Source organism: Elephas maximus, chromosome 4, assembly GCF_024166365.1.
Source record: "Elephas maximus indicus isolate mEleMax1 chromosome 4, mEleMax1 primary haplotype, whole genome shotgun sequence".
Lineage (NCBI taxonomy): Eukaryota > Metazoa > Chordata > Mammalia > Proboscidea > Elephantidae > Elephas > Elephas maximus.
In genome coordinates this window covers 166,686,576-166,711,879 of record NC_064822.1, presented here as the reverse complement: position 1 = coordinate 166,711,879, position 25,304 = coordinate 166,686,576, and the positions used below count along the sequence as shown (strand labels likewise).

The following is a 25,304-nucleotide window of genomic DNA, read 5'->3' as shown; positions in this document are numbered from 1 at the left end:
TAATTCTATTATATTTCAGGGTATCATATGATTATTCCTATTTTTATTAAATATCCCAGCTTAAAATATAGTTTGCATTATAATACTACCTTAAGAATAAAATCATCGATGCATTAGAGTTGTGTAGAAGCAAGTTATCCACAGGCTGTGCCAGGCATATGTTTCTGAAGCCTTAATTAACATAAGTAAACATTGTAACCCTCATTAAGTAAATGAATCTCAGGAGGTAGTATCTTTGTGTATGTAGTTCGGTTTTAATAATAGTGAACAAAAGAGTATGAATTTGAAAAACAAGAAGAGAAATTTCACATTATATTATGTAAAGAGTTCTGCAGTCATAAACAGGGTTATGAGAAATTGTGTTACTCTGGAATTAAATGTACAATAAAAATAAGAATGAGTTATATTAGCATAAGAATAAAAAGTTATTCTGAAAGGCCATCTTGCAAGATCAAGTTTTTATTTGGTGTGTGGAAGAGGCAGTGTTCTGGAAATTGACAGGGAGAAGAAAATTCATAAATATTAATAAATGGGAGCATCATTATAGATAATAAAATACAAGGCAGCATGTGAGTTTGGGTGGTTTTTATTGTCACAATATGTGGTTGCTATTTGGGGAAAGTACCTTATTATAAACCAGAGGCATTCGTTTTTGAACTTTTCAGAAACTTACAGAATCACGAGTTTTGAAACTTGTGAAATTACAAGCAAGGTATTTTTTCTTTTTGATTACACATTTTTAACCTGCAAGACCCTCATCATTTCTCCCCTAATTATTGCATTAGTATCTTTACAGGTCTCCTTGCTTCTTGTTTCAACCCCTCCAAACCATCCTTCATGTTACTACTAGAATGATCTTTCTAAGGTACAGCCATGGTCATGTCATGTCTGCTCAGAATATTACAAAGGTTCCCAATTATAAAAGCTACATTAAATTACTTTTGTGGTATTTGGTGTCCTTCACGATCCAGCACTTACTACATTCTCAGCTTCATAAATATTATTTTCCAATAATATCAAGTCACTTGTGCATCCTGTACATGGGTGCTCTCTCATGCCACCATGCCTTCTCACTTGCTATTTCTCTGCTTGGGATGCCTTTCTCAGGGTTGTTGTAGCTTGAGGTGTTCTTCATCATCCTCCATGATTTGATCATCAAGTTGGTGACCCTTTCCTGATTCACCAAGTAGACTCACCCAGGAAGACTCTTTTATGCTCCAATTTCATTTTGCATATATACTTTCCTTATATTACCTATTACATTGCACATTGATTTAGAATCATTTGGTTGTCTACCTTCCCCACTTGTTTGTGAGTTCCTGGAGAACAAAGACCATATATTCTCATCTCCATACCCTCAATAACTACAAAGTGCTTGGCACAAAGTAAGTTCTCAACATATATTTGTTGAATGAGTCACTCAATATATGGATAGAAAAATCTCCTATAAAGTGCCACTTTGCTGTACATCTTGACAAACCTTTACTGCAGAATTTATCACGTGTAGAAGACACTGTTGCTTGTTCCCCAGCTTGTTTTTCAACCTTGGCACTACTGACAATTTGGACCAGATAATTCTTTGCTGAGGGAGGCTGATGATTGGCAGCATCCCTGTTGTCTATGCACTAGATGCCAGCAGTATTCCTCCCTTCCTCCCCCAGTCATGATAATCAAAAATGTCTCCAGACTTGCCAAATCACTCCTTGGGGGCAAAGTCATCCCAGTTGAGAATCAGTGTTCTGTAATGTAGAAATAGGCATCTTAGCTGGGCATAAAACTTCCCAGAACAAAGACTGCTTTCCCAGTCTCTCCTGAATCTGGGTTTAACCAGGAAACTAAGTTCTTGCCCAGGCGATGTGAGTGGAAGTTGTGTGTGCCACAGCTGGTCATTCCCTTACAGGAAGGATATGGCATTCTTTTCCCCTACCCACTAGCTGGAATGTGAGTATGGTAGTGAGCCATTGTGGACCATGTGGATGAAATTAACATGCTATGGAAGGATGAGCAACAAGACAGAGGGAGCCTGGGTTCCTATCCCTGCAAAGCTGCCCTACCAGCTCTGCTCTCCTTATGCCTAGATGTTACAACATAGAAATAAACTTATATCTTGCTTAAGCCACATTAATTTTGGTTTCTGTTACAGCAACAAAACCTCTAACCTAATTTATTCATGATACTCGATTGCAATTATTACTTTTCATATCTATTCCCTCTAGAAGATAAAGTCCTTGAAGGTTGTGACTTTATCTTATTCATCTCTGTATTCCCAGTGTACCTGGCCCGTGTTGTTGCTATTAGGCACTGTTGAGTCAATTCCGACTCATAGCAACCCTACGTACAACAGAAGAAAACACTGTCTGGTCCTGCACCATCCTCACAATCATTGCTGTTTGGGCCCATTGTTTCAGCCACTGTGTCAAGCCATCTTGTTGAAGATCTTCCTCTTTTTTGCTGACCCTCTACTTTACCAAGCATGATGTTCTTCTCCAGGGGCTGGTCCCTCCCGATAACATGTCTAAAGTACATGAGATGAAATCTCGCCATCCTTGCTTCTGAGGAGCATTCTGGCTGTCCTTCTAAGACAGATTTGTTCGTTCTTCTGGCAATCCATGGTACATTCAATATTCTTCACCAACACCATAATTCAAAGGCATCAACTCTTCTTTGATCTTCCTTATTCATTCTCCTGCTTTCACATACATATGAGGCAATTGAAAATACCATGGTTTAGGTCAGGCGCATCTTAGTCCTCAAGGTGATATCTTAGCTCTTTAACACTTTAAAGAGGTCTTTGGCAGCAGATTTGCCCTGTGCAATATGTCCTCTGATTTTTTGACTGCTGCTTCCATGGGTGTTGATTGTGGGTCCAAGTATAATGAAATCCTTGACAACTTCAATCTTTTCTCCATTTATCATGATGTTGCTTATCGGTCTAGTTGTGAGGATTTTTCTTTTCTTTATATTAAGGTGTAATCCACACTGAAGTCTTTGATCTTCATCAGGAAGTGCTTCAAGTCCTCTTTACATTCAGCAAGCAAGGTTGCGTCATCTGCATATCTCAGGTTGTTAATGCATCTTCCCCCAATCCTGGTGCCTCATTCTTCTTCATATACTCCAGCTTCTTGGATTATCTGGCCCATAGCAAGTACTCAGTGAAAGTGTTGGAAAAAAAATGAGTAAAAAGATAAACAAATAAAGGTCACAGTGGAAATGGTCTTCCATTGTTATTGGATAGTTATGGTATTGGCAGAGGCAAATGGAAACAATAAGGTTCTAAACAGATTCAGGTTCTTGTACGGAGAGGAGGAGGGCTAAGGAGACTCCAATCTGAGAACTCTGGGGATATATTCTGAGATGATAATCTGAGCCAGAAAGGGTTAAGTATTCTTAGGATTTTGGGGATATCAGTCATCTGTACAAGTGATTCATCAATTAAAGGTGTTCTTTAGGAAAAAAAAAAAAGATATTAGAAAGTGTTAAATTTTAGAAAGGAATAGACATGAAATGGGAGAGACAGAACATTTGCTTCTGCCTGATGGAGGTAGCTGATACATCAGTTACAGAGAGGCTTCAGAAATATGGGACAGCCAGAACCCAAGGGAGACTGAATGTAAGCACTGCTGGGTCTTGTCATTGGAGTTCTTGCGTCTTCATAGATAGAACTACTCTGCTCACACCAGCAGCAACAGCCCCGCCTCAGACTCAGGAAACCGTGGGAAGTCCCACATTGTATCTAATTCTAGGAAATAGGCTCTGTTCTTGTTCCTGGTGATGGTCCTTGTCTTGACACCTGACTAAGGTTGGGGAGTCCATCTTGCTCTAAGGAGTCCTCCTGGGGCTTTTTCATATTTCCTTGAACCCCAGCTCCTATGGCATGCTCTTGAGATGTTCCTTTTGCCTGACATACATTCTCATGGCATCCTGATTCTGTGTAGAAAGCCCTCCTGCAACCCTCTTAGAATGACTCTGTCACTTTCTTTGTCGTCTGCCTGTTAGTAATTCCCAGGCCTTTCTCAGAGCTCCTGACACATGCCAATGGATCTACCAGGACTTAGTCCTTGACCTCTTCTCATTGGATGACTCTCACAACCAGTAGAAGCTTGTTCTGATACCTCTTAGGGAACTGTCAATCTCACTACCAATGCCAGTGGCCAGGATAGAACTCAGAAAGAAGAGGACCAAGTAGAAAGAAGAGTGAGGATCAAGTGCCTCTACAACCTTGAGTGTCAGATGTGATGGAGCAATCAGCAAAATAACTGAGGAAAAGTAGCCAGTGGGGTAAGATGGGAACAGAGAGGGTGATTTTCCTTTTATTCCTCGGAAGCATTTTCCCCAATTAATCTCTTAAAGTCTGATCCTATCTTGGTGCCTGCTTCATGTGGAACCCAAACTCACGCAAACACTTAGAATAGAGCCTGACACATAGTAGACAGTGAATAATTGATAATTTTTAGTACTATGATTAATAGATTTTTGTATTATGCATATGTGCCTTTTATAAACATTCACAATTTCCTCTTAGTTTTCCAGTAAACTTTTTTGAGAAAATCTTTTTTTTCCCTTGGCTGAACCAGAGTGAAAAGGTATTGTCTCCGTTGCAGCCACATTGGGGAAGATCATCATGGAAATGGAAACACTGGACTTGGCTCAGGACCCAGGGGATTTAATGGAACCCAGCAAAGAGAACAAATAGAAGTTGAGCACCCAGGAGAGAGAGAGAGATGAGACAGCTGCTAGATAATTCCACTTCAAGATGTCCCCTACTCAAAACATTTCAGTTCATATGGTAGTGATGGCGCCCCTAGTTTTCTTTGTCTGGTACCTAAATCAACTTTAAACGACTCATCCTTGAGAAGAAGGAGAAACAATACAGCAGTGCTTCCTAACCCAAACTGTGTTTTCCTTGTCTTACCTTCAAATGCCAGAGACGTCTGTCCCCAAAATTAACTACTATAGGTAAGGTCTGGATAAAGGGTGCTTAGTTGGTTAGTTGTCCAGTGGGGATACCAATTACTCTGATATTTGGGGGAAGAATTGTTTGAAAAGCAAATAAAGGGGCAAAACTCATAGCTGCAGACAGATCTTCATTCATTCATTTATTCATCCCACCGATTTCTATTGAACAGCCTCTACAAGCCAGGTATGTGCTCAGTGCCTGGGTAAAATATGAGTCAAAAAGAGGTGGTCCTCATCTTATGGAGTTTCTAATTTGAAAATCCAGGTGAGACTATGTGAGATAAATATTAAATTTAGACATGATTTCAAAGAGATCAAACTAGTTATAGGCCTATTTCAATAGCTTAAAAAATACAGGACCTAGAGATAATAAAAAGTGAGCCTAGATCCAAGCCAGATTCCAGAGAGAGCACTCTTAATCATTACTGCCTCTTGATGTACAAACCAAACCACACACTAGAACAGGATCCTTTGACAGTGAAAGAGACCTGTCTGTAAAATAAAAAAAATACTTTGTCATATGAGTCATCATCCCTTTTTTATTTCATTAGCTTTAAAAAAATTAGATTTTGATGTATGGATTTTGTTAAAGAGAGCACCTTGCCAGTGCACAGAAGTCAGGATCAAATAACTGACCAAGAGGCTTTATCCACATTAATTTTCTTCATAGAGAGAGAACCACTAATTTACATTCTATAGCCTAAGCTAACAATTAAGTTAATATGCATGAAAATTCAGCAGCTTGCAACCTTTAACTCTTTCCTAAGTTGAATTGTCAATTGCTGCTTGTAGCTTTAAATACAAGGTACTTAAGAAGCTGGTAGAGTGATTGGCTAAGGCATCCATCCGAAAGATTGAATGAGTTAAGAGAAGAAAAGCAGTAAGTCTTATACAAGTGGATGGTACCTTGGAGGTTACCAGATTCAACCCTTCTCCCTTACCCCCAGCCTGGACACACACACACACATACACGTACGTTCAGGCACACACTTGCATACATGTGCACACTCATGCACACATGCACACATTGCATGAAATTAAGGCCCATATTAGAATCCATATTTCTTGACCACATGTCTTTCAAGGGGCGCAAAAGCTGCAGTGACCTACACCTCAGTTCCTTCACCTTCTCTCCATTTCTCCCAACACAAGGGATCACATCCTTGAAACCTTCCCCCTCCTAAGTCAGCTCCACATCCTAACATTGCTAGAGAAGTAGCCTTTTAAAGCATGGTTTTCATGCTCTCCCACCTCCGCTCAGAAATCTAAAACGTCTTCCCATTATTTAGGAAATGAAGAACAAAATCTTTAGCACAGCATTCAAGGCCCTCAACCATCCTTTCTGGCATTTTTTCTTTTTTCTGCCTCGAATGTTACGTTTAGTCTGATCAAACCCAAGTACACATTCCTTTTTTTTGTGTGCACACCCTGAACTTTCTTTTCTCTTCCCCTTGTTTCTGCTAGCCCCTCTTTCTGCACCTCCATCCTCGGTATCCAATTCAAACATCGTTCAAGGCCCAGCTCAAACACCAACAAAACCTTTCCAGAACCCTCCCAATGGGAAGTCACCTCTGGGTTAGTTCTTCTCTTCCACATTTTATTGTAATTACTTACGTATGGCTCTTATCTTCTCACTAGACTCTAAGCTTCTTAAAGGGCAGGGAATAGCTCTTCACTGCCACCACCATGTTTTTAACCTTAAATATTTGTTGAACTAATAAATCAATGGATATGTAAATAAGATGTGTGTTAATAAGTGTGTGTTTTTAAATCTACCAGTCATGCTAATTATATTCTCAGTTTTCAATTAAGAGGAGAAAACATAGTGACTATGGGAAGACTGTTGAAAAATATTTTTCAATTTTTAAGTTGTTTTACTGATATCACAGATGCAGAACCACCTGAAATCTCTCCAACCAATCTCTCATTTAAAACTCTGATTTTAAAACTATTTAAATGTATTCCAGACAACGCTTTAGAGAGAAAAGATCTTGAGAAGTCCTTTAGGTAAAGGAGCTCTTGAGAAGCCGTTTCATCTCATTTGCCCTCTCCCACCTCCCCTCCCCCCAATATATAAACTCTCTCAGGAAAATAAGAATGTATCCAATTTTAAAACTCTCCACAGATAAATGACACAGAAATCCTGGTAGTCCCTTCCAATGTCTCTTGACCCTCCCTGTCTTAGTATTATTCTGTAATAAATTAAACTGAGTTACTCCTGCTATTGTTTCATTTTGTCTCCTGAGAGGCAACATGCACTGTGGTTAAGAAGCATGGATTCTAACTTTCTTCCTGCCTGCCTCTCAGCAAGTTATTTCACCTCTGTCTCAGTTTCCTCCTCTGCAAAATTGTAACAATAATAGTACTTGTTTCATAGGATTTTTGCAAGGATTTAATGAGAGAATATATGTAAACTATTTAGAACAGTGTCTGGAACCTAGTAAATGATATATAAATGCTGCTGTAATTATTTCATCATATTTTGCTTTGAATAAGCATGAATAATAGCTGAATATCTAGTCCTTCATACCTGGAGGTTTTGAATAAATGAGTGTTTTTCTAGGCTGAATAATCCAGTTCTTTTATGCTTAAAAAAAAAATCAGTTTAATTTTCCAATTTTTTAAAAAAAGTCGTCCTTTAACCCTTCATCCCAATACAGTGAAAAGAGTATTTTTCCTATTTTTCTATTGCAACAGGGCTTTTTGAATAAAGCCTTTAAAAGTCTCATCTATTCAATACATTTTTTGAGAGCCATTCTCTGTGCCCAACACAATAGGCATACAATGTTTTGTAAGATAAGCATGAGCCCTGCTTTCATAGCACAATATGAATCCTTACTTACAGAAAACAAAACAGAACCCTTTTACCCTTAACCAAACCACTTACCACTGTTTCGAATTCTTTCTGCCAGTACGTCAGACTGTCCAGCTGGAAGTTTCTTATTGAAAATCTCAGCCGAACGGAGACACATAGCTTCAACTGCAGACCCTTTCAGCAAAGCAATCTGATCTTCATGGTCCAAAGTCTGAAATCCTGATAAATATGATAATCAAATCAGTATTAAGGAGCTGTGAATACTCTATAACAATTTTCCATCATCACCATCATCCTCATAAAGTGATTTTGTGACTGTTTTAAGTTTAGACAGTCAAGCTGAGTCAACGAGAATCTATTACATTCACCAAATTGGAAATCCTGGTGCCATAGCGGTTAAGTGCTACTTCTGCTAACCGAAAGGTCAGCAGGTTGAATCCACCAGGTGCTGCTTGGAAACTCTATGGGGCAGTTCTACTCTGTCCTATAGGGTTGCTATGAGTCAGAATCAACTTGATGGCAATGGGTTTTTGTTTGGTTTTTTATTTTCATTGAGTAGGGATTATTGAACAAGTTGGGCAAGAGGAGATGTTAGGCCACACACATCATTTTATACACACACACACACACACACACACACACACATACAGTTGAGTCCAACTCATGGTGTCATGGTGACCCCATGTGTTACAGAGTAGAACTGCTTCATAGGGTTTTCTTGGCTATAAAATCTACAGAAGCAGATTGCTGGTCATTTCTTCCGTGGCACACCACTGGGTGGGTTCAAACCACCAACCTTTAGGTTACTAGTGGAGGGCAAGCCATTTGTGCCACCCAAGGACACACACACACATATGGAGGAAGCAAGCTGATGAAAATGAAGCAATCCTCAGAAATTGGAGGCAGACCAATTCTCTTTGAAAAAATATTTCAGTCTCAACTGGTGTAATAGGGTCAACTTTGTAGAATGGCAGCATCCATAGACAGAAAAATCTTTATGTGAAACTTGAGGTTTGAGGGCTGTTTGGTTGACTCATGAAACCTCTGTTAATCTGGAGAATAGGTAGCACTTTCCTTCAAAACCAATAAAGTCATGTTGAGGTATCTACTCTGAGCTCAGCACTGTATGATGAGAATAGAGAAAACCACAGAAATATGAGAAAAAAATTCCAAAATGAAGGAAAGGACTATAACACTGCCTGGGCAATCCAAAGTCCTTATCCAGGCTTATAAGGCCTTTGTTGTGGATTGAATTGTGTCCCCCCCAAAAGATTTGTACCTAATAACTACAAAAACACAGTTTGATTCTTTACCTGGTGTTATAGGTTGAATTGTGTCTCCCAAAACATATATTGAAGTCTTAACCTCCAGTACCTGTGAAAGTAACTTGTTTGGAAACAACATCTTTGAAGATGTTGTCAGTTAACATGAGGTCATATGGAGTAGGACTGGTTCTAATCCAACCTGAGTGGTGTCCTTATGTAAGAGTAGAGACACAGAGAGACAGACAGACAAAAGAAGGCCATTTGACCATGCATCTACAAGCTAAAGAACTCCTGGGGCTACCAGAAGCTGGGAAAGACAAGAAAGGATCTTTTCCTATACACTTTGGAGGGATCATGGCTTGGCTGACATGTTGATTTGAACTTCTAGCCTTCAGAGCTGTGAGACAGTAAATTTCAGATGTTAAAGCTACCCAATTTGTGGTATTTTGTTACAGCACCCCTAAGAAATGAATACAGCCTTTATAAAATGGTACAGTCTCTGGCTGCCTCGCTAACCTCATTTCCTCTTCTTCCTCCTCCTCCTCCTCCTCCTCAATCATTGTGCTCCTGACACACTGACCTCCTGTCTGTGTTTTGAACACACAACCCACTTCTGCTTCAAGGGTGAATGCTCTTCCCCAAATACCCCTATGCCCCACTCCCTCACTGCATTCAGGTTTCTGCTCCAAGGTTAAAAAAAAAAAAAAAAAAAAAAGCCCAAACCCATTGCCAGCAAGCCGATTCCAACTCACTGTGACTCACTGTGACTCTATAGGTTAGCCTCCCTAAAGCAGTACTTTCCACTACTAATTAGTCCCCACGTACTTTATTTTTGTTCAAGCTTTTACCACTACCTGAGTACTGGACTGTAAAATCCTTAAGGGCAGAACTTTGTTTTGTTCTTGACTGTATCCCCAGCACCTAGCAAGTAATAAGTACTCAAAAATTATTGTTGAATAATTGAATGAATAAATGGGAAATAAAACACACATGTACGTGTCTGCATGTACACACACGCGTTTACACAAACAGAGGTAAACTAATGCCATCAGGGTCTAAATGGTTTAGGAAAAGATTAAATGGCACTGGGAACTTAAAAAGGAGAGCAAAGTTAAAGATTAAGGTTGGTGGTTCAAGTCCACCCAAAGGCACCTGGGAAAAACCTATGGAGAACAGTTGTATTCGGGAAAAACCTATGGAGAACAGTTGTATTCTGACTCACAGGTAGTCGTCATGAGTTGGAATTGACTTAATGGCAACTGATTTTTTTTTTTTTTTTACTCATTGAACACATATTGATTGTACTCTTTCCATCTCTCAGAACTGGGCAAAGTATTGGGAGTAAAGAGATGTGTAACATATTGTTGCTTTGATATCTTTTCTCTTTGATTATTTCTTGGTTTATGACCAAGTGACTGTTTGAACTGAAAATTATTTTCCCATACATGGCCAAAAACATTATATTTCTTGCTTTTATGAGTTTTATGTAGACGTGTCCAGCACTCATCTGTCAATTTGTCATACTGTGGCGGCTTTCCTGTTGCTGTGATGCTGGAAACTATGCCATCAGGATTTCAAATACCAGCAGTGGACAGGTTTCAGCTGAGTTTCCAGACTAAGACAGACTAGGAAGGCCTTGAGTATATCCCACTTTAATTGAGATATTATCTCAAGAGTAGATTTGATGCATTGAACACTAATGGCCAAACACCAGATGAGCTATAGGATGACATCAAGGACATCATACATGAAGAAAGCAAACGGCTCTTAAAAAGACATGGAAGATCAAAATAGATGTCAGAAGAGACTCTTAAACTTGCTCTTGAATGTAGAACAGCTAAAGCAAATGGAAGAAATGATAAAGTAAAAGAGCCGAATGGAAGATTTCAAAAGGCAGCTGGAGAAGACAAAGTATTATAATGAAATGGGCAAATATCTGGAGTTAGAAAACTAAAAGGGAAGAACATGCTCAGCATTTCTCAAGCTGAAAGAACTGAAGAAAAAAACTCAAGCCTCGAGTTGCAGTATTGAAGAGTTCTAGGGGCAAAATATTAAACAAAGCAGGAAGCATCAAAAGCAGATGAAAGTCACTATACCAAAAAGAGTTGGTCGATTTTCCACCATTTCAGGAGGCAGCATATATTCAAGAACCAATGGTATTGAAGGAAGAAGTCAAAGCTACATTGAAGGCACTGGCAAAAAACAAGGCTCCAGGAACTGACAGAATACCAACTAAAATATTTCGACAAACGAATGCGGTGCTGGAGGTGCTCTCTCATCTATGCCAAGAAATTTGGAAGACAGCTACCTGGTCAACCTACTGGAAGCTATCCATATTTGTGCCCAATCCAAAGTAAGGTGATCCAACAGAATGCAGAAATTATCGAACAATATCATTAATATCACACACAAGAAATATTTTGCTGAAGATCATTCAAAAGTGATTGCAGAAGCATATCAACAGGGAACTGCTAGAAATTCAATCTGGATTCAGAAGAGGATGTGGAATAAGGGATATCATAGCTGATGTCAGATGGATCTTGGCTGAAAGCAGAGAACACCAGAAAGATGTTTACCTGTGCTTTATTGACTATCCAAAGGCATTCAATTCTGTGGATCATAACAAATTATGGATAACATTGAGAAGAAAGGGAATTTCAGAACACTTCATTATGCTCATGAGGAATTTGTGCATAGACCAAGAGGCAGTCTTTCAAACAGAACAAGGGGATACTTTATGGTTTAAAATCAGGAAAGATGTGTGTCAGGGTTGTATCCTTTCATCATACTTATTCAATCTGTGTGCTGAGCAAATAATCCAAGAAGCTCAACTATATGAAGAAGAATGGGGCATCAGGATTGGAAGAAGACTCATTAACAACCTCCATTATGCAGATGACACAACCTTGCTTGCTGAAAGCAAAGAGGACTTGAAGCACTTACTGGTGAAGATCTAAGACTACAGCTTTCAGTCTGGATTATACCTCAATATAAAGAAAACAAAAATGCTCACAACTGAACTGTAAGCAACACCATGAAAAACAGAGAAAATACTGAAGTTGTCAAGGATTTCATTTTACTTGGACCCGCAGTCAACACCCACGGAAGCAATAGTCAAGAAATCAAAGGACATATTGCATTGGGCAAATCTGCTGCAAAAGATCTCTTGAAAGTGTTAAAAAGCAAAGATGCCACTTTGAGGACTAAGGTGTGCCTAACCAAAGCCTTGGTATTTTCGATCTTCTCATATCCATGTGGAAGCTGAACAATGAATAAGGAAGCCCGAAGAATAAATGATGCATTTGAATTATGGTGTTGATGAAGAATATTGAATAAACCATGAACTGTCAGAAGATCAAACAAGTCTGTCCTGGAATAAGTACAGCCAGAATGCTCCTTAGAAGCAAAGATGGTGAGTCTTCATCTCATGTTCTTTGGACAAATTATCAGGAAGGACCAGTCCCTGGAGAAGGACATCATGCTTGGTAAAGTAGAGGGTCAATGAAAGAGAGGAAGACCCTTAACAAAATGGTTTGACAACAGTGGCTGCAATGATAGGCTGAAGCATAGCAATGATTGTGAGGATGTCGCAGGACTGGCCAGTGTTTTGTTCTGTTGTACGTAGGGTAGTTATAAGTTGGAACCAACTGGACAGCACCTAACAATAACAACAACGACCACATAGACTTGTGTTCATCTGTGACACATTTAATAAAGTAATACCATGCCTAATTAAAATATAATAAAATCTTATGTCAGAAAGTTACCTTCTGTAATTTAAAATTACAGTGTTGTGTTAATATATTATAGGAACTCCAGTGGTGCAATGGTTAAGTGCTTGGCTTCTAACTGAAAGGTGGGTGGTTCAAACCCATCAGCGGCTCTGCAAGAGAAAAGACCTAATGATCTGCTCCAGTAAAGATTTAAAAAAAAAAAAAAAATTCTTTGCCGCTGAGTTGATTCCAACTCATACAGGCCCTATAGCACAGAGTAGAACTGCCCCATAGAGTTTCCAAAGAGTGGCTGGTGGATCTGAATTGCCTACAATTTGGATTGTGATGTTGGTGAAGAATATCGAATATACCATGGACCCCCAAGAGAATGAACAAATCTGTCTTGGAAGAAGTACAACCAGAATGCTCCTTAGAAGCAAAGATGGCAAGAATACGTGTCACATACACTGGACATGGTATCAGGAAGAATCAGTTCCTGGAGAAGGACATCATGCTTGGAAAAGTAGAGTGCTAGTGAAAAAGAGGAAGACCCTCAATGAGATGGATGGATGCAGTGGCTGCAACAATGGACTCAAGCACGACAATAATTGTGAGGATGGCACAGGACTGGCAGTGTTTAATTTTGTTGTACATAAGGTCACTATGAGTCTGAACAGACTCGACTCAATGGCACCTAACAACAACAACCTTTTGGTTAGCAGTCTTAGCACTTGACAACTGGACCACCGGAGCTTAAAAACCCTATGGAGAAGTTCTACTCTGTTCTATAGGGTTGCTATGAGTCAAAATCAATGGTGCACAACAACACAACATGCTGTAATAAAAAAAGGTATTTATTCTAATCTTCTAAACCATGGGTTTCTAATATACTAATATTTTTGAAAAACACTAAATTGACTTAAACCTATTGGTTTGGGACAGCATTGACAATGAGGTGAAAAGACTCACCTCCTACGTTCTAGTTTCTGTATTGCCACCATCTATCAGAATGGCTGTGGATAAATCCATCTATCTCACTCCACACATAAAATTGTTCATCAAGCCCTATTAATTTTTGAATCTCTCTTCATTTTGTTTTCTATTCTCTCTCCTACTGCTATTGCTTTATTTCAATTCTTCTAGCCTGGACTTTAAGAGCTATAGCTACTAACCAAAAGGTCAGCAGTTCAAATCCACCAAGCGCTCCTTGGAAATCCTGTGGGCCAGTTCTACTCTGTCCAGTAGGGTTGCTATGAGTCAGAATCTACTTGATGGCAACCGTTTTGGTTTTGGTGGTTATCCTGGACTGGTGTAGTAGCATGCCAACTGATCTGCCTCAAGTCCCTCCTTATCCAAATATATCATAAGCAAACCTGACAAAGCCATGTCTCTACAACCTAAATCTGATTACTTCCCTCTCTACCATCTGATTAAAACTCACCAGAAACTCTTTACCATCCAGGGGACAAGGATTAAATTCCCTAGTAAGTACATTATCAGTCTGGCACAAAGTTTACCTTTTATCCAGACACATTGAAGAAGTTTTTTCTCCAAAATCAAACCATTGCCGTCAAGTCAATTCTGACTCATGGTGACCCAATGTGTATCAGTGTAGAATTATGCTCAGTAGGTTTTTCAATGGCTGTGACCTTGGGAGCAGATTGCCAAGCCTTTTTTTCTGAGGCACCCCTGAATACCAGTCACACTGAATTTTCTTTCTCATCTTTAATAATCCCACTCTTGTTTATGCATCTTTATATTCACACAAGTAAGCTTTTTTACTTGGAATGTCCCTTCTCCTTCATGTCACCTTGAAAACTCCATTTTCTTTTAGACACAACTCAAATATGGCCATGTTATGGATTAAATTGTGTCCCCCAAAAATATGTGTTGTAAATCCTAACCTCTATGCCTGTCATTGGAGCCCTGGTGGCATAGTGGTTAGGAGTTCAGCTATTAACCAAAATTTTGGCAGTTCAAATCCACCAGCTGCTCCTTAGAAACCCTATGGGGCAGTTCTACTCTGTCCTATAGGCTTGCTATATGTTGGAACTGACTAGACAGCACCTAACAACAACAACAACATGCCTGTCATTAAAATCCCATTTGGGAATGAGTTGTATTTGTTATGTTAATGAGACCAGATTAGTGTAGGGTGTGTCTTGAGTCAATCTCTTTTGAGATTAAACAAGCAGAGGAAAGCAGCTCAGATAGGGTAAATAGATGTCAAGATACTTGGAGATCTGCAAGGAACCAGGAAACAGAAGCTGAAGAGACAAGGACCTTCCTCCAGAGCTGACAGAGAGAAAGTCTTCCCCTAGAGTCAGTGCTCTGATTCAAACTTCTAGCCTCATAAGCTGTGAGAAGATAAATTTCAATTTGTTGAAGTCATCCACTTGTAATATTTGTGTTATTGCAGGACTACATAACTAAGACAGAATTTGGTACCAAGAGTGGGGTGCTGCTTTAACAGATACCTAAAATATGGAAGCAGTTTTGGAATTGGGTAATGGGTAGAGGCTGGGGGAGTTTTAAGATGCCTAAAAGCCAATATTGCCTTGAAGAGACTGTTGGTAGAACTATGGATGTAAAAGACAATTCTGATTAGGGTTCAGAAGGAAGTGAGGAGAGCTATAGAGAAAGTCTTTATTATCTTAGAGAATATATATGGTGTCCGTTACAGAATGTTGCTAGAAATGTGGATGTTAAATGTGCTTCTGGTGAGGCTTTAGAAAAATGATAAGGATGTGATTGGACAGTGGAGGAAGGGAGAGGCTTTTTATGCAGTAACAAAGAACCTGTTTGAATTATTTTCAAATGTTTGATAGAAAGTAGAACTTTTAAGTGATGAACTTGAATATTTGGCTGAGGAGATTTCTAAGCAAAATTTTAAAGGGGCTGTGCAGTTTCTCCTTGCTGCTTATAGTAAAATGTGAGAGGAAAGAGATGAACTTAAACTGTGCAAAATAAAACAAAATTTAAAGATTCTGTTGTACAAACTAAGGACATGTATCCTAGAATGTTCACCAAAGATGTGGTTACACAATCTTTTGGTAAAGAGATTAAGCCCGTAATTGAAGGATCTAGTCAACTGCCACATCAGAAAACCTGTCGGCTTAGACTGATGGGGACAGAGAAAGAACAAAAAGAAAGAACACTTTCTGCCTCTTGGTATTCTACTGGCAGGAAACAGGCCAAAGGAATTACATCTTTCATCCTCGGAGAAAAGAAAAGGACCATCCCTGGAACAGCTCAGACAGCAGAAGGAGCAGGGGCTTCTTGATTTCCAAGTGTGGGGCCATGGGGTCCTGGATCTCAAAATGTGGGGCTACAACCTCCTGGGTTTCAAAGAGTCAGATCTTTGCCCATTCAGTTCCGGAGCATGGGGTTGCCATTAAGGTGTGCCAGGGGCATGGAGCCACCACCCACAGCTGAGGGGGCAGGGCTGCCATGCCCAAGAGGCAGAAGAACGAGGCCTGCTGGGGCTGAGAGGGTGGGGTCACCTCTCAGATGGATTAGGAGAATGGGGTTGCCCAAACCTGAGGCAGCTGAGTTGCCACCCCAGTGGGCCTGGAAGGGGGAGTTGAAGTCGAAGGCTGAGGGGCCTCCACCTAGAATCCAGAGAACATGGCCAACACCTAGAGTCTGGGGGCCAGGGCCATTGCCTTGATGGTCTTAGTTAACAGAAGATTATTTTCAAGTCTTGAGAGCTAATGCAAATTGTTCTGCTGGGTTTGTGCATTTGTAATGGAAATGTCTACCTTGTGCCTGTTTCACCTTGTACTTTGGAAACAGTAGCTTGTAATCTAGATTTCACAGGTTCACAGCTGAAGAGGAATTTTGCCCCAAGATCAAGTACACCTAAAGTCTAACCCATATTTGATTTAGATGATTCAGAAGATGAGATTTTGGACTTGGAGTTGATTTAAGACTTTTGGAGTGATGTAATGAGGTGAATGTGTCTTGTATACAGCAGGTCATGAATTTTGGGGAACCAAAGGATGTAATGTTATGGACTGCACTGTGTTCCCTGAAAATATGTGTTGTATATCCTAACCTCTATGCCTATAGTGTCGCTATGAGTCAGAATCGACTCGATGGCACTGGGTTTGGTTTGGTTTTTGGTTTAGGCCTGTGGTTAAAATCTCATTTGGGAACGTATTGCCTTTGTTATGCTAATGAGACAGGATTACTGTAGGGTGTATTTGAGTCAATCTCCTTTGAGATATAAAATATCAAAGAAGCAAACGAAAGGGGCAGAGATGGGGTAAGATAGATGCCAAGACACATGGAGATCTCCAAGGACCCGGGAAGCAGAAGCTAAAGAGACAAGGACCTTCCCCCAGAGCCAAGAGACAGAAAGCCTTTCTCTAGAGTCAGCACTGTGAATTCAAACTTCTAGCCTCCTCTACTGTGAGAAGGTAAATTTGTTCATTAAAGCCACCTACTTGTGGTATTTCTGTCACAGTAGCACTAGATAACTAAGACAGACCCTCTCTGAATCCTCCCTGTCTTTCCCAGACAAAATTAGCAACTCGTTTTTCTCTGCTCAAAGAGCATTTTGTACATATATTTTTAATCACTATCCTTGAAAGTAATGGTGCTTAGTGTATGGTAGATATCAACAAATGCTTATTGAATGAATAAATGTGTGAATGACAACTTTGCAAAGTTTCAATTTCTTTATCAGTTTGGAAGAATTAATAGACTTTATTTTAAAGATCCTTTCTGGCTCTAACATTTCGTGTCTATGGTCGTTAGATACATTAATTTAAACTAGGTGAGGTGATTCTGATTTTACAATTAGCAGACCCTCCCGTTTGAATGTCACAAGAATGATAGAGAAATAACGATATGTTGACATACCTGGCAGCCTTTTTGTGAATTCCACAAGAATCTGTACATGAGTAGTAGCCATTTCAGTTAAAATGAGAAAATTTTCTTCTGCACTGAACTCTTCTTTTAACTAAATTTTAAGAAAAAAAAACAAATGATTAATGAGTATTAAAAGACAAATAATATAAAATCATGAGACTAAAGAAGAACAAGGTTACAAAGCCTCTTCATAAAATGTAAAGACCCAGCTCATATTTCCCAGATCCTTGGAGAGCAACTATTATTACCAAGATAGATGGGAGACTCCATACTCTGTTTAATGCTGCCAAAAGTTTAAATGTATAACTGTAATTCTCATTGCTAATCATTTCGAAGTAAGATATTCATGTATAAGTTCCACCTCCAACGTTGTAAAATGTTAACTTTAATCCCGTGTCTTTTCAGATATTTTACGTACAATTTTATTTGTTATTTCCTGAGGCATCCTCTGTTTGCTATATGAATCCATAATATAACGTAGAAGATTCTGCTGGTCTGGGGTGAGCTCAGTTTTCTCCTACACTGGCAAGAAAATAAAAGGTGTTAGTGTTAGGGTGATAATAAGGCATCCTTCCTATGTATGCATTCATCTGAAGTGAACCAGTTGTAGAAATTCATAAAGAAAAGCCCTAAATATGGCTGCAACTATGGGCTCTGGTGCTTTCTCTATGCCCTTGGGCAAGCCATATCGCATTTAGTGACTCATTTTCCTATTTGTAAATGGAGATAAGTTGTTTCTTTCATGTATTTCTTGGGAATAACAATTAGTCTAGATATGAAACATTTTAAGCCCAGTCACAGATAAGTTCAGTGAAAGTTCAAGATTTAATCACTACTAAGGAAATGATGTTCCCACAGAAAAAGTAGACAGTCTGTCTAAGGGTATTCATGTAGAGCTGGGGTCGACAAACTACAGACCACGGGCAAAATCCACCTGTTTTTTGTAAATAAACTTTTATTGGGACACAGCCACACTCATTCGTTCACATATTGTCTATTCTGCTTTCACACTATAATGGCAGAGTTGACTAGTGTTAATGGAGACCATATGCTGCAAAGCCTAAAATAGCTAGCCTTTTATAGGAAAATTTTCTGAGCCCTAGAGAGTCATCGATCTGGACAATTAAGACCCCAAATATTACTTTCTCCCTTAACACCTTTTAAAGAGTAAATAATTTTGTCAACTCTGCTTCCTTCTCCCAAAGTGCTATTGATGAAGCACTGTGGCAAAACAGCATTTTATATAAAATTATTTTTTCTGAAATGAATACAAAATGACATATTTGAAAAGCTAAATATAGATAAATTTTTCTTTTTTAATTTTAATTTTATTTTTTTGTGGATAAACTTTTCTTGGCCTTTAGTACAGTAAATACTGCGAAGAGACTAACTTGAACCTTTATGAATAATTGGTTTTTCAGCTAATGGCAAATTAAAGTTCCTCCAAATGTCCTGTGCTTATCACAGTGGGTTATCTGTACATAGGTCCTCTATAATATTATTTTGTCCCAGGTTTCTCAAGGGATGTCTTGAGTAATTTGTGACATCTGTGGGAAGGGCTTTTCTTTATTGGTCCACAGATGTGTATTCACTCTGTTTTACCCATTGAGATGGACTAACCCAAAAGCCTCTATTCAGTTCACATCCTTCCCAGTTTGAGCCTTTTTTCTCAATGACAGGTGAAAAATGGTCATCAAAGCTCAGTTTGAAAAATCAATTTTATATACTAGACCACTCCAACTGGCACCTTCTTGGTAGTCCGAGTGGAAGTGAGTCAGGGAGGAGAACTTTCACTTTTTGCTTCATATACCACTATTATTGAATTCCAACACCAAAGCATGTATTACTGTCTTGTTTATGAAGAAGGAGTCCATTTAACATACAATTCAAATGGGAATTCTGCCTGTGGCCAGAATTCAAAAGCCTCCCAGCTAGATCCCTATATACCCAGAAGCTTAGCTCCTGTAGGCTTTGACAGACACCACTGCATGTTATTACCCTGCATGATTTAGTTGTTGAGGTCACTTGTCCTAAGTCCCGTCCTTCACTGTCTTCATTAATGGGCTGATCTGCATGCTGTTTCACATTTTTTCTCAGTCTTTTAGATTTACACTGAATTTCAGTCAACAAGCCTGAAAAAATAAACATAGAGATTTAATCAACCACAGGAAGCTAGCTGGGTTGTGATCAGGAAGCTCCTGATGTCTAGTGGGCTCAGAAGGCCTCATGTGCAATACGGCACAGAGCTAAAGCTAGTCTCTCTGATGTTTCAAAAAGAGAAGGCCAATGTTTAAGACTTGACATCTCCTCCTGACAAACTCTGTGGCCTCGACCAATAAATTTGGCCTCTGTGAGTCTCAGTTTCTTCGTTTGTACAATGGAAATAATACCTATTTCATAGGATTTTGCGTAAATTGAATGTAATCGGATCTTTTTAAAATGGCTATTTATAAAGATTTTGTAATAGCAATATAGTCTACCTTTTCAACTTTATGTAGCAGAGGAAAATGAAACCGTCCCGAATTCAAATGTAAGATAAAAGGAACTCAACTTAAGTAAAGCTTTTTATGAAATATCATTGAGCAGCCACTAGGCGTGAGGCATGTGTTGCATTTGAGCAAATAAAAATGTAAAAGCAGGCATAGTGATTTGCATCCTAGAGCCTCTTTGAGGTACCAAAAAAAGACAAATTTATAAGAAATACTTGAACCATTCTATGTTCATTATTAAAATAATAGAGCCCCAAGATGTTAGCATTTGATTTGCAGGGGAAGTTTAGAAATCCTGAGACCCAACTCTATTTTATAGATGAGAAATCTGTGGTCCAGGCTGGTCAGACACTTGCTTACTGTCGCACAGCTAGTTAGGGGCAGAACTGGGGCAAATGCCTGGTGTTTCAAGCATGAGGTTAATATTATTTTTATCCCTGTTTACATAACTGTACAACAAGAACTATATTTAATTTCACATTAAACACACATAGTTAAACTTGTTGAGTTAAACAAATGTCAACATCCTTAAGGGCACATTTAAAAATCCTGTTAACCTTCAGAACTGTCCAAACAATTGAGAGTATAATTAAAGATGAAAATACCCAAGCTGACTTGGAAAAATTCTTTTGACTGATTATACAGTATCATCATGGATTTACACTTAAATGGAGCTATCAAAAATAATGTAGAATATTTGTCCATATCTCTAGTTAGTTAATTTCCATATTCTCCTTTCAATGTTAATGAAACAAACTTCCTGTAACTTCTTTGCAGGGGGAATTTATTTTATAGAATCATATGAAAGGTCTGCGTCTGTTACCAGATGAATTTGGATTTGTAAATAATATTATAGACGCTTAAAGGTAAAGTCATGAAAAATGCCCTCAGTGCTTCTGTTGGAACAAGTACATATTTAAATGATGAGCAACGTGAACCACTTGGTATCAAAGGAAGTGTTTCCACTGGAAGATTGGATTCCAGCAGGAGCCCTCATTGCCAGTCTCTTGTTTCATATATGCTAAAATGAGATTGTGATCAACCACCATAAAAGTTTCATCTACCTGGAGCTGTATTATTTACACTGACCAGTTTTTTCTCTTCTTGCGTGATCATTTCTCTGAGTCCAGCCCCACTGCCTTTACGGTTTGGGGGAACAATAGAGCTGGAGTCATTTTCCAAAGGAAGGCTTTTATTTCATGTGGCATTCCCTCCCTGAATGTTATCATCCCCTTGGTGACATTTGTTTGTCTATTTGTGTTTTGAGCAGGAATAGGACGTATCTCAGAATCTGAGTGGTCTGCATAACTTGCAGAATGAAAAATTAATTACGTTATATACTAGCATCCATTCCAAATTTGGATGGAGATTATAGCTCCTCACAAAGCCAGCAGTTAATACAGTGTCTCTTTATCAGATTGAAGGGCCAAATTATATTAAAACTCAGAGTAGTTAATTTCCTGTGTAAACCTAAACAAATTAGTTCAAAGGTGTACTAACAGAAGGCGGATTCTTAATAAAATGGCTTAGTTTAAAACTCTATTTAGACAATTCAGAGGCAGTTATACCTTATAAAGCATTCTTCATTTTTTTCTACAACTACACTTTTATGCTAATTAAGCAATAAATAAGAACTACATTAAAATTAAATTTGGAGGAAACCTTTAGACTGTCATTCTTTGTTGCTTATTAAAGCCTATTGCTTTAGCAGTATATAACTCATCACAACAATGAACAACAAAGACCAGCCATTTCTTTCAGGTGAATAAAATGCTCTTTAGCTGATAGTTTGGATGATTTCAGGGGTTCCTTACACTTTTCAAGACATTTAGATGGCTTAGTAAATCCCTTCTTTGATGTGTGAAGTACCATTCTAGTGATATGAATTACCTGACACCCACCTCCTTAAAAGATTTTTAGTGGAATTTAATTGCTTGAGGCGAATACCTGTATACATACATTCAGCCAACATTCCCATCTCTTTGCATTTCCTTAGTCGACACTCTTGGCACTTCCTTCTCATGTACATGTCCATGACACAGTTGCCTCCGTTTTTACACTTGTACACAGCGTTTTTGGTAATGCTTCTTCTGAAGAAACCTGTGGGAGAAACACCGAAAGGTGTAACAGGCTCCTAACAACTTCAACTCAGAAAAGCAAGTTGGAATTGAGAATTATCAAAGCATTTTCTCATGAACTCCTGAAGAGCACCCAGGTACTAAATGCTCCGGTACTAAAAACTCTTGAACATATTGGTGAGACAGGGTGCTTTCAACTACACTGCACTGTCTAGAAGGCTGCCATTTGTTAAATTTCTCTCTCGGAAATAAAGACAAGTTTGCATTACAGCCTCTCAGGAAAAATCTGTTTTTTTTTTTTTAATGTTATATATCCAAACAGTATTTTTAATTTTTTATTGTTGTAAAAAATATAGATAACGCAACATTTGCCAATTCAACATTTTTCATGAGTACAATTCAGTGAGATCAATTATATCAACCATGTTGGGCAACCACCTTCACTACCCTTTGCCAAATTTTCCATCCCCCTAAGCAAAAACTCAGTGCTCCCTAAACAATAATTCTGCCCACTCCCCTCCCCGCCCGAAAGCATTATTAAACTCGGAACCCTATATATTTGCCTATTCTAGGTACTTCATATTAGTTTTTTTTTGTTTTTTAAGATGAATTACTTTTATAATCTTTATTGGGAGACAATTGTGTGCCAGTGAGGGCTAGGCATTGGTGGTACAAAGACGAAAAATTCATCCTTGCCCTCTTAGGGCTTACAGGATGCCTGAGAGCAAAACCATGCAAATAACCACATGAATTTAAGTGTTGCTCTGATAGGACAGAGCAGCACAGAGAATGGTCAATTCTGGACGAAGAGGTCAAAATAGGAAGTGAGCCTTAAGGTCTTGGAAAATTAGCTGCTATTTATTTACCAGTCAGACAGGGAGTAGGTCACACTCAAGGTTTCAATTCAGTACACACATGCCCAATCTGTGTAATAATAAAAATGCCAACCTTCGTTTAAGGTAAATGTCTCCCCTGAGAAGGTGTAGCTAAAGCTGCAGCCTACTACAGATGATAAGATGCTTTGAGTTAGGAAAGGGGCTTGACTGGCTTCTTCTCTGCTTCTCCTCCCCCAACACCCCGCGATCCACTTCTAGTCTTTCCCTTGCATTTATCTAGCCATAGTTTCTGACACTTCCAGAATCAAAAGGGAGAGAGGAATGGGGAGAGGATTGTGGGAGGCAAGTGAAGAAGTGGCAGGAAAGTTCCTTCTTGTCTGATATGATTATAAGTTGACTTCTGCCTAATGAGCTTTTGAAGCTGACTTTTTCTCCCTTGGGTTGGGGTCCTTACAGAAATCCTCCCATCACTGGGATGGTTTCATCTATAGTTCCCTGATGATGACAAATATATCTCAATTCTAGCCCATGGCTTGTATAGTTCGGTATCTAGGAATCTGGCAATTCACTTAAAGTCTCTTTACACTGAGCTCCCTTTGCTCCTCCATGTGGCTCTCTTGGTAAGGATTTAAGATAATCCTGAGCTGACTTTTTTCTGTCCAATGAACTCTATGGGGTAGGGAAATCTCTCCTACTTATCTCTAAAGAACTAGGCACCCTACCACTTGCCCTTTCAATTTCTTAGATGAAAGTCAGATACCAGCCCACGTGTCCCTCAGCTTCAGGGGATACATATCAGGCTCCTCAAGTCATCCTGTTGAAGGCCCTTTCATTGGGCCTGAGCTAAAGGACAGCAGGGCCTCCTTAGTATATAGGTTTTCCCTGAGGAAGGGAGGACACCTTTTTCCAATTCTTACAAAAGCACTATACATTCCAATGATGGCTTTGAACAACAGTCACCTCCGCCCCTACCCTCATCCCTTTGTGATGAGGATGTGGGATTCACAGCACATTAGTAATATGCTCTAGAATCTTTACAAGACCTCTCTATAGTTTCCAACTCCTCAAAATAGGCAAAGTATTTAACTGGTTCTTGAACACCACATAGAAGTTTCTGCAAGATTGGCTCACTTTGGAATATAGCATCTAGTTTATCTTCATGTCTCTGTCAGAATTAAGACAGCAAGAGTTCCATTTTAACAGCTTGTTGGCATAATGTCTAACATTTTTTAAGCACTTGCTAGCTATTGTTGTCTTGCAAGAAGTACAACCAGAATGCTCCCTGGAAGCAAGGATGGAAAGACTTCATCTCACATACTTTGGACATATTGTCACGAGGGATCAGTCCCTGGAGAAGGACATAGTGCTTGATAAAGTAGAGGGTAAGTGGAAGAGAGAAAGACCCTCAATGAGATGGATTGACACAGTGGCTGCAACAATGGGCTTAAGCATAGCAACAATTGCGAGGATGGTGCAGGATCAGGCAGTGTTTCATTCATTTGTGCATAGTGTTGCTATGAGTTGGAACTGACTCAAGGGCACCTAACAACAACAAGAAGCTTTTGTTTTAACCACTTTACCTGCATTTAGTCAACTCATATCAATTTTATGTTGTAGGTGATATTATATATCCCCATGTTATAACTGAAGAAAATAGGTACAATGAAAATAAGTACCTTGACCAAGATCATGTGATTAATAAGTAGACTAGGAGGGTTCAAACCCAGTCAGCCTTGCTCTACAACCCATGCTTTTAACCACTATACTGCAAATTGCCTCCCCTGGGTCACAAAATCCCCTTGCTGTCAAGTCAATTCCAACTCATAACAACCCTATAGTGATCCTATAGTGACTATATAAGACAGAGTTGAACTGTAGCATAGGGTGTCCAAACCTCAATCTTTATAGAAACAGATCAACAGCCACATGTTTCTCCTGCAGAGTAGCTGAGTGGGTTTGAACAGCAAACCTTTTGATTAGCAGCCCAGTGCTTAACCACTGTACCACCAGGGCTCCTTCTGTAAAGATTACAGCCTTGGAAACCCTATGGGGCAGTTCTACTCTGTCCTATAGGGTCATTATGAGTCAAAATCAACTCAAAAGTAATGGGTGCAACCTTTACAGAAGCAGACTGCCACATCTTTCTCCTACCGAGCGGCTGGTGGGTGTGAACTGCCAACCTCGAGGCTAGTAGCCCAGCACTAAACCACTGGGCAATCAGGGCTCCTTTCAGGTCACTAGAGAGTAGAATAACTTAATATTAAGTACAGGGGAGCC

At 39.2% G+C, this 25,304-nt stretch overlaps 1 protein-coding gene across 4 annotated transcripts in view; it reads right to left on the bottom strand.

The window, feature by feature from the left end:
• Positions 1-25,304, bottom strand: part of NR1H4 (nuclear receptor subfamily 1 group H member 4) — a 95,973-nt gene that overhangs the window by 8,576 nt on the left and 62,093 nt on the right. For 2 of the 4 annotated variants that reach the window (XM_049884152.1, XM_049884154.1), the window contains 5 exons: positions 22,061-22,213; positions 19,623-19,756; positions 18,043-18,141; positions 17,616-17,715; positions 7,844-7,990 (listed from right to left, as the gene is read on the bottom strand). In XM_049884152.1, the coding sequence (XP_049740109.1) occupies positions 7,844-7,990; positions 17,616-17,715; positions 18,043-18,141; positions 19,623-19,756; positions 22,061-22,213 (633 nt within the window). The remainder of the gene's footprint in view (positions 1-7,843; positions 7,991-17,615; positions 17,716-18,042; positions 18,142-19,622; positions 19,757-22,060; positions 22,214-25,304) is intronic. The other 2 variants (XM_049884153.1, XM_049884155.1) reach the window with 1 other exon arrangement.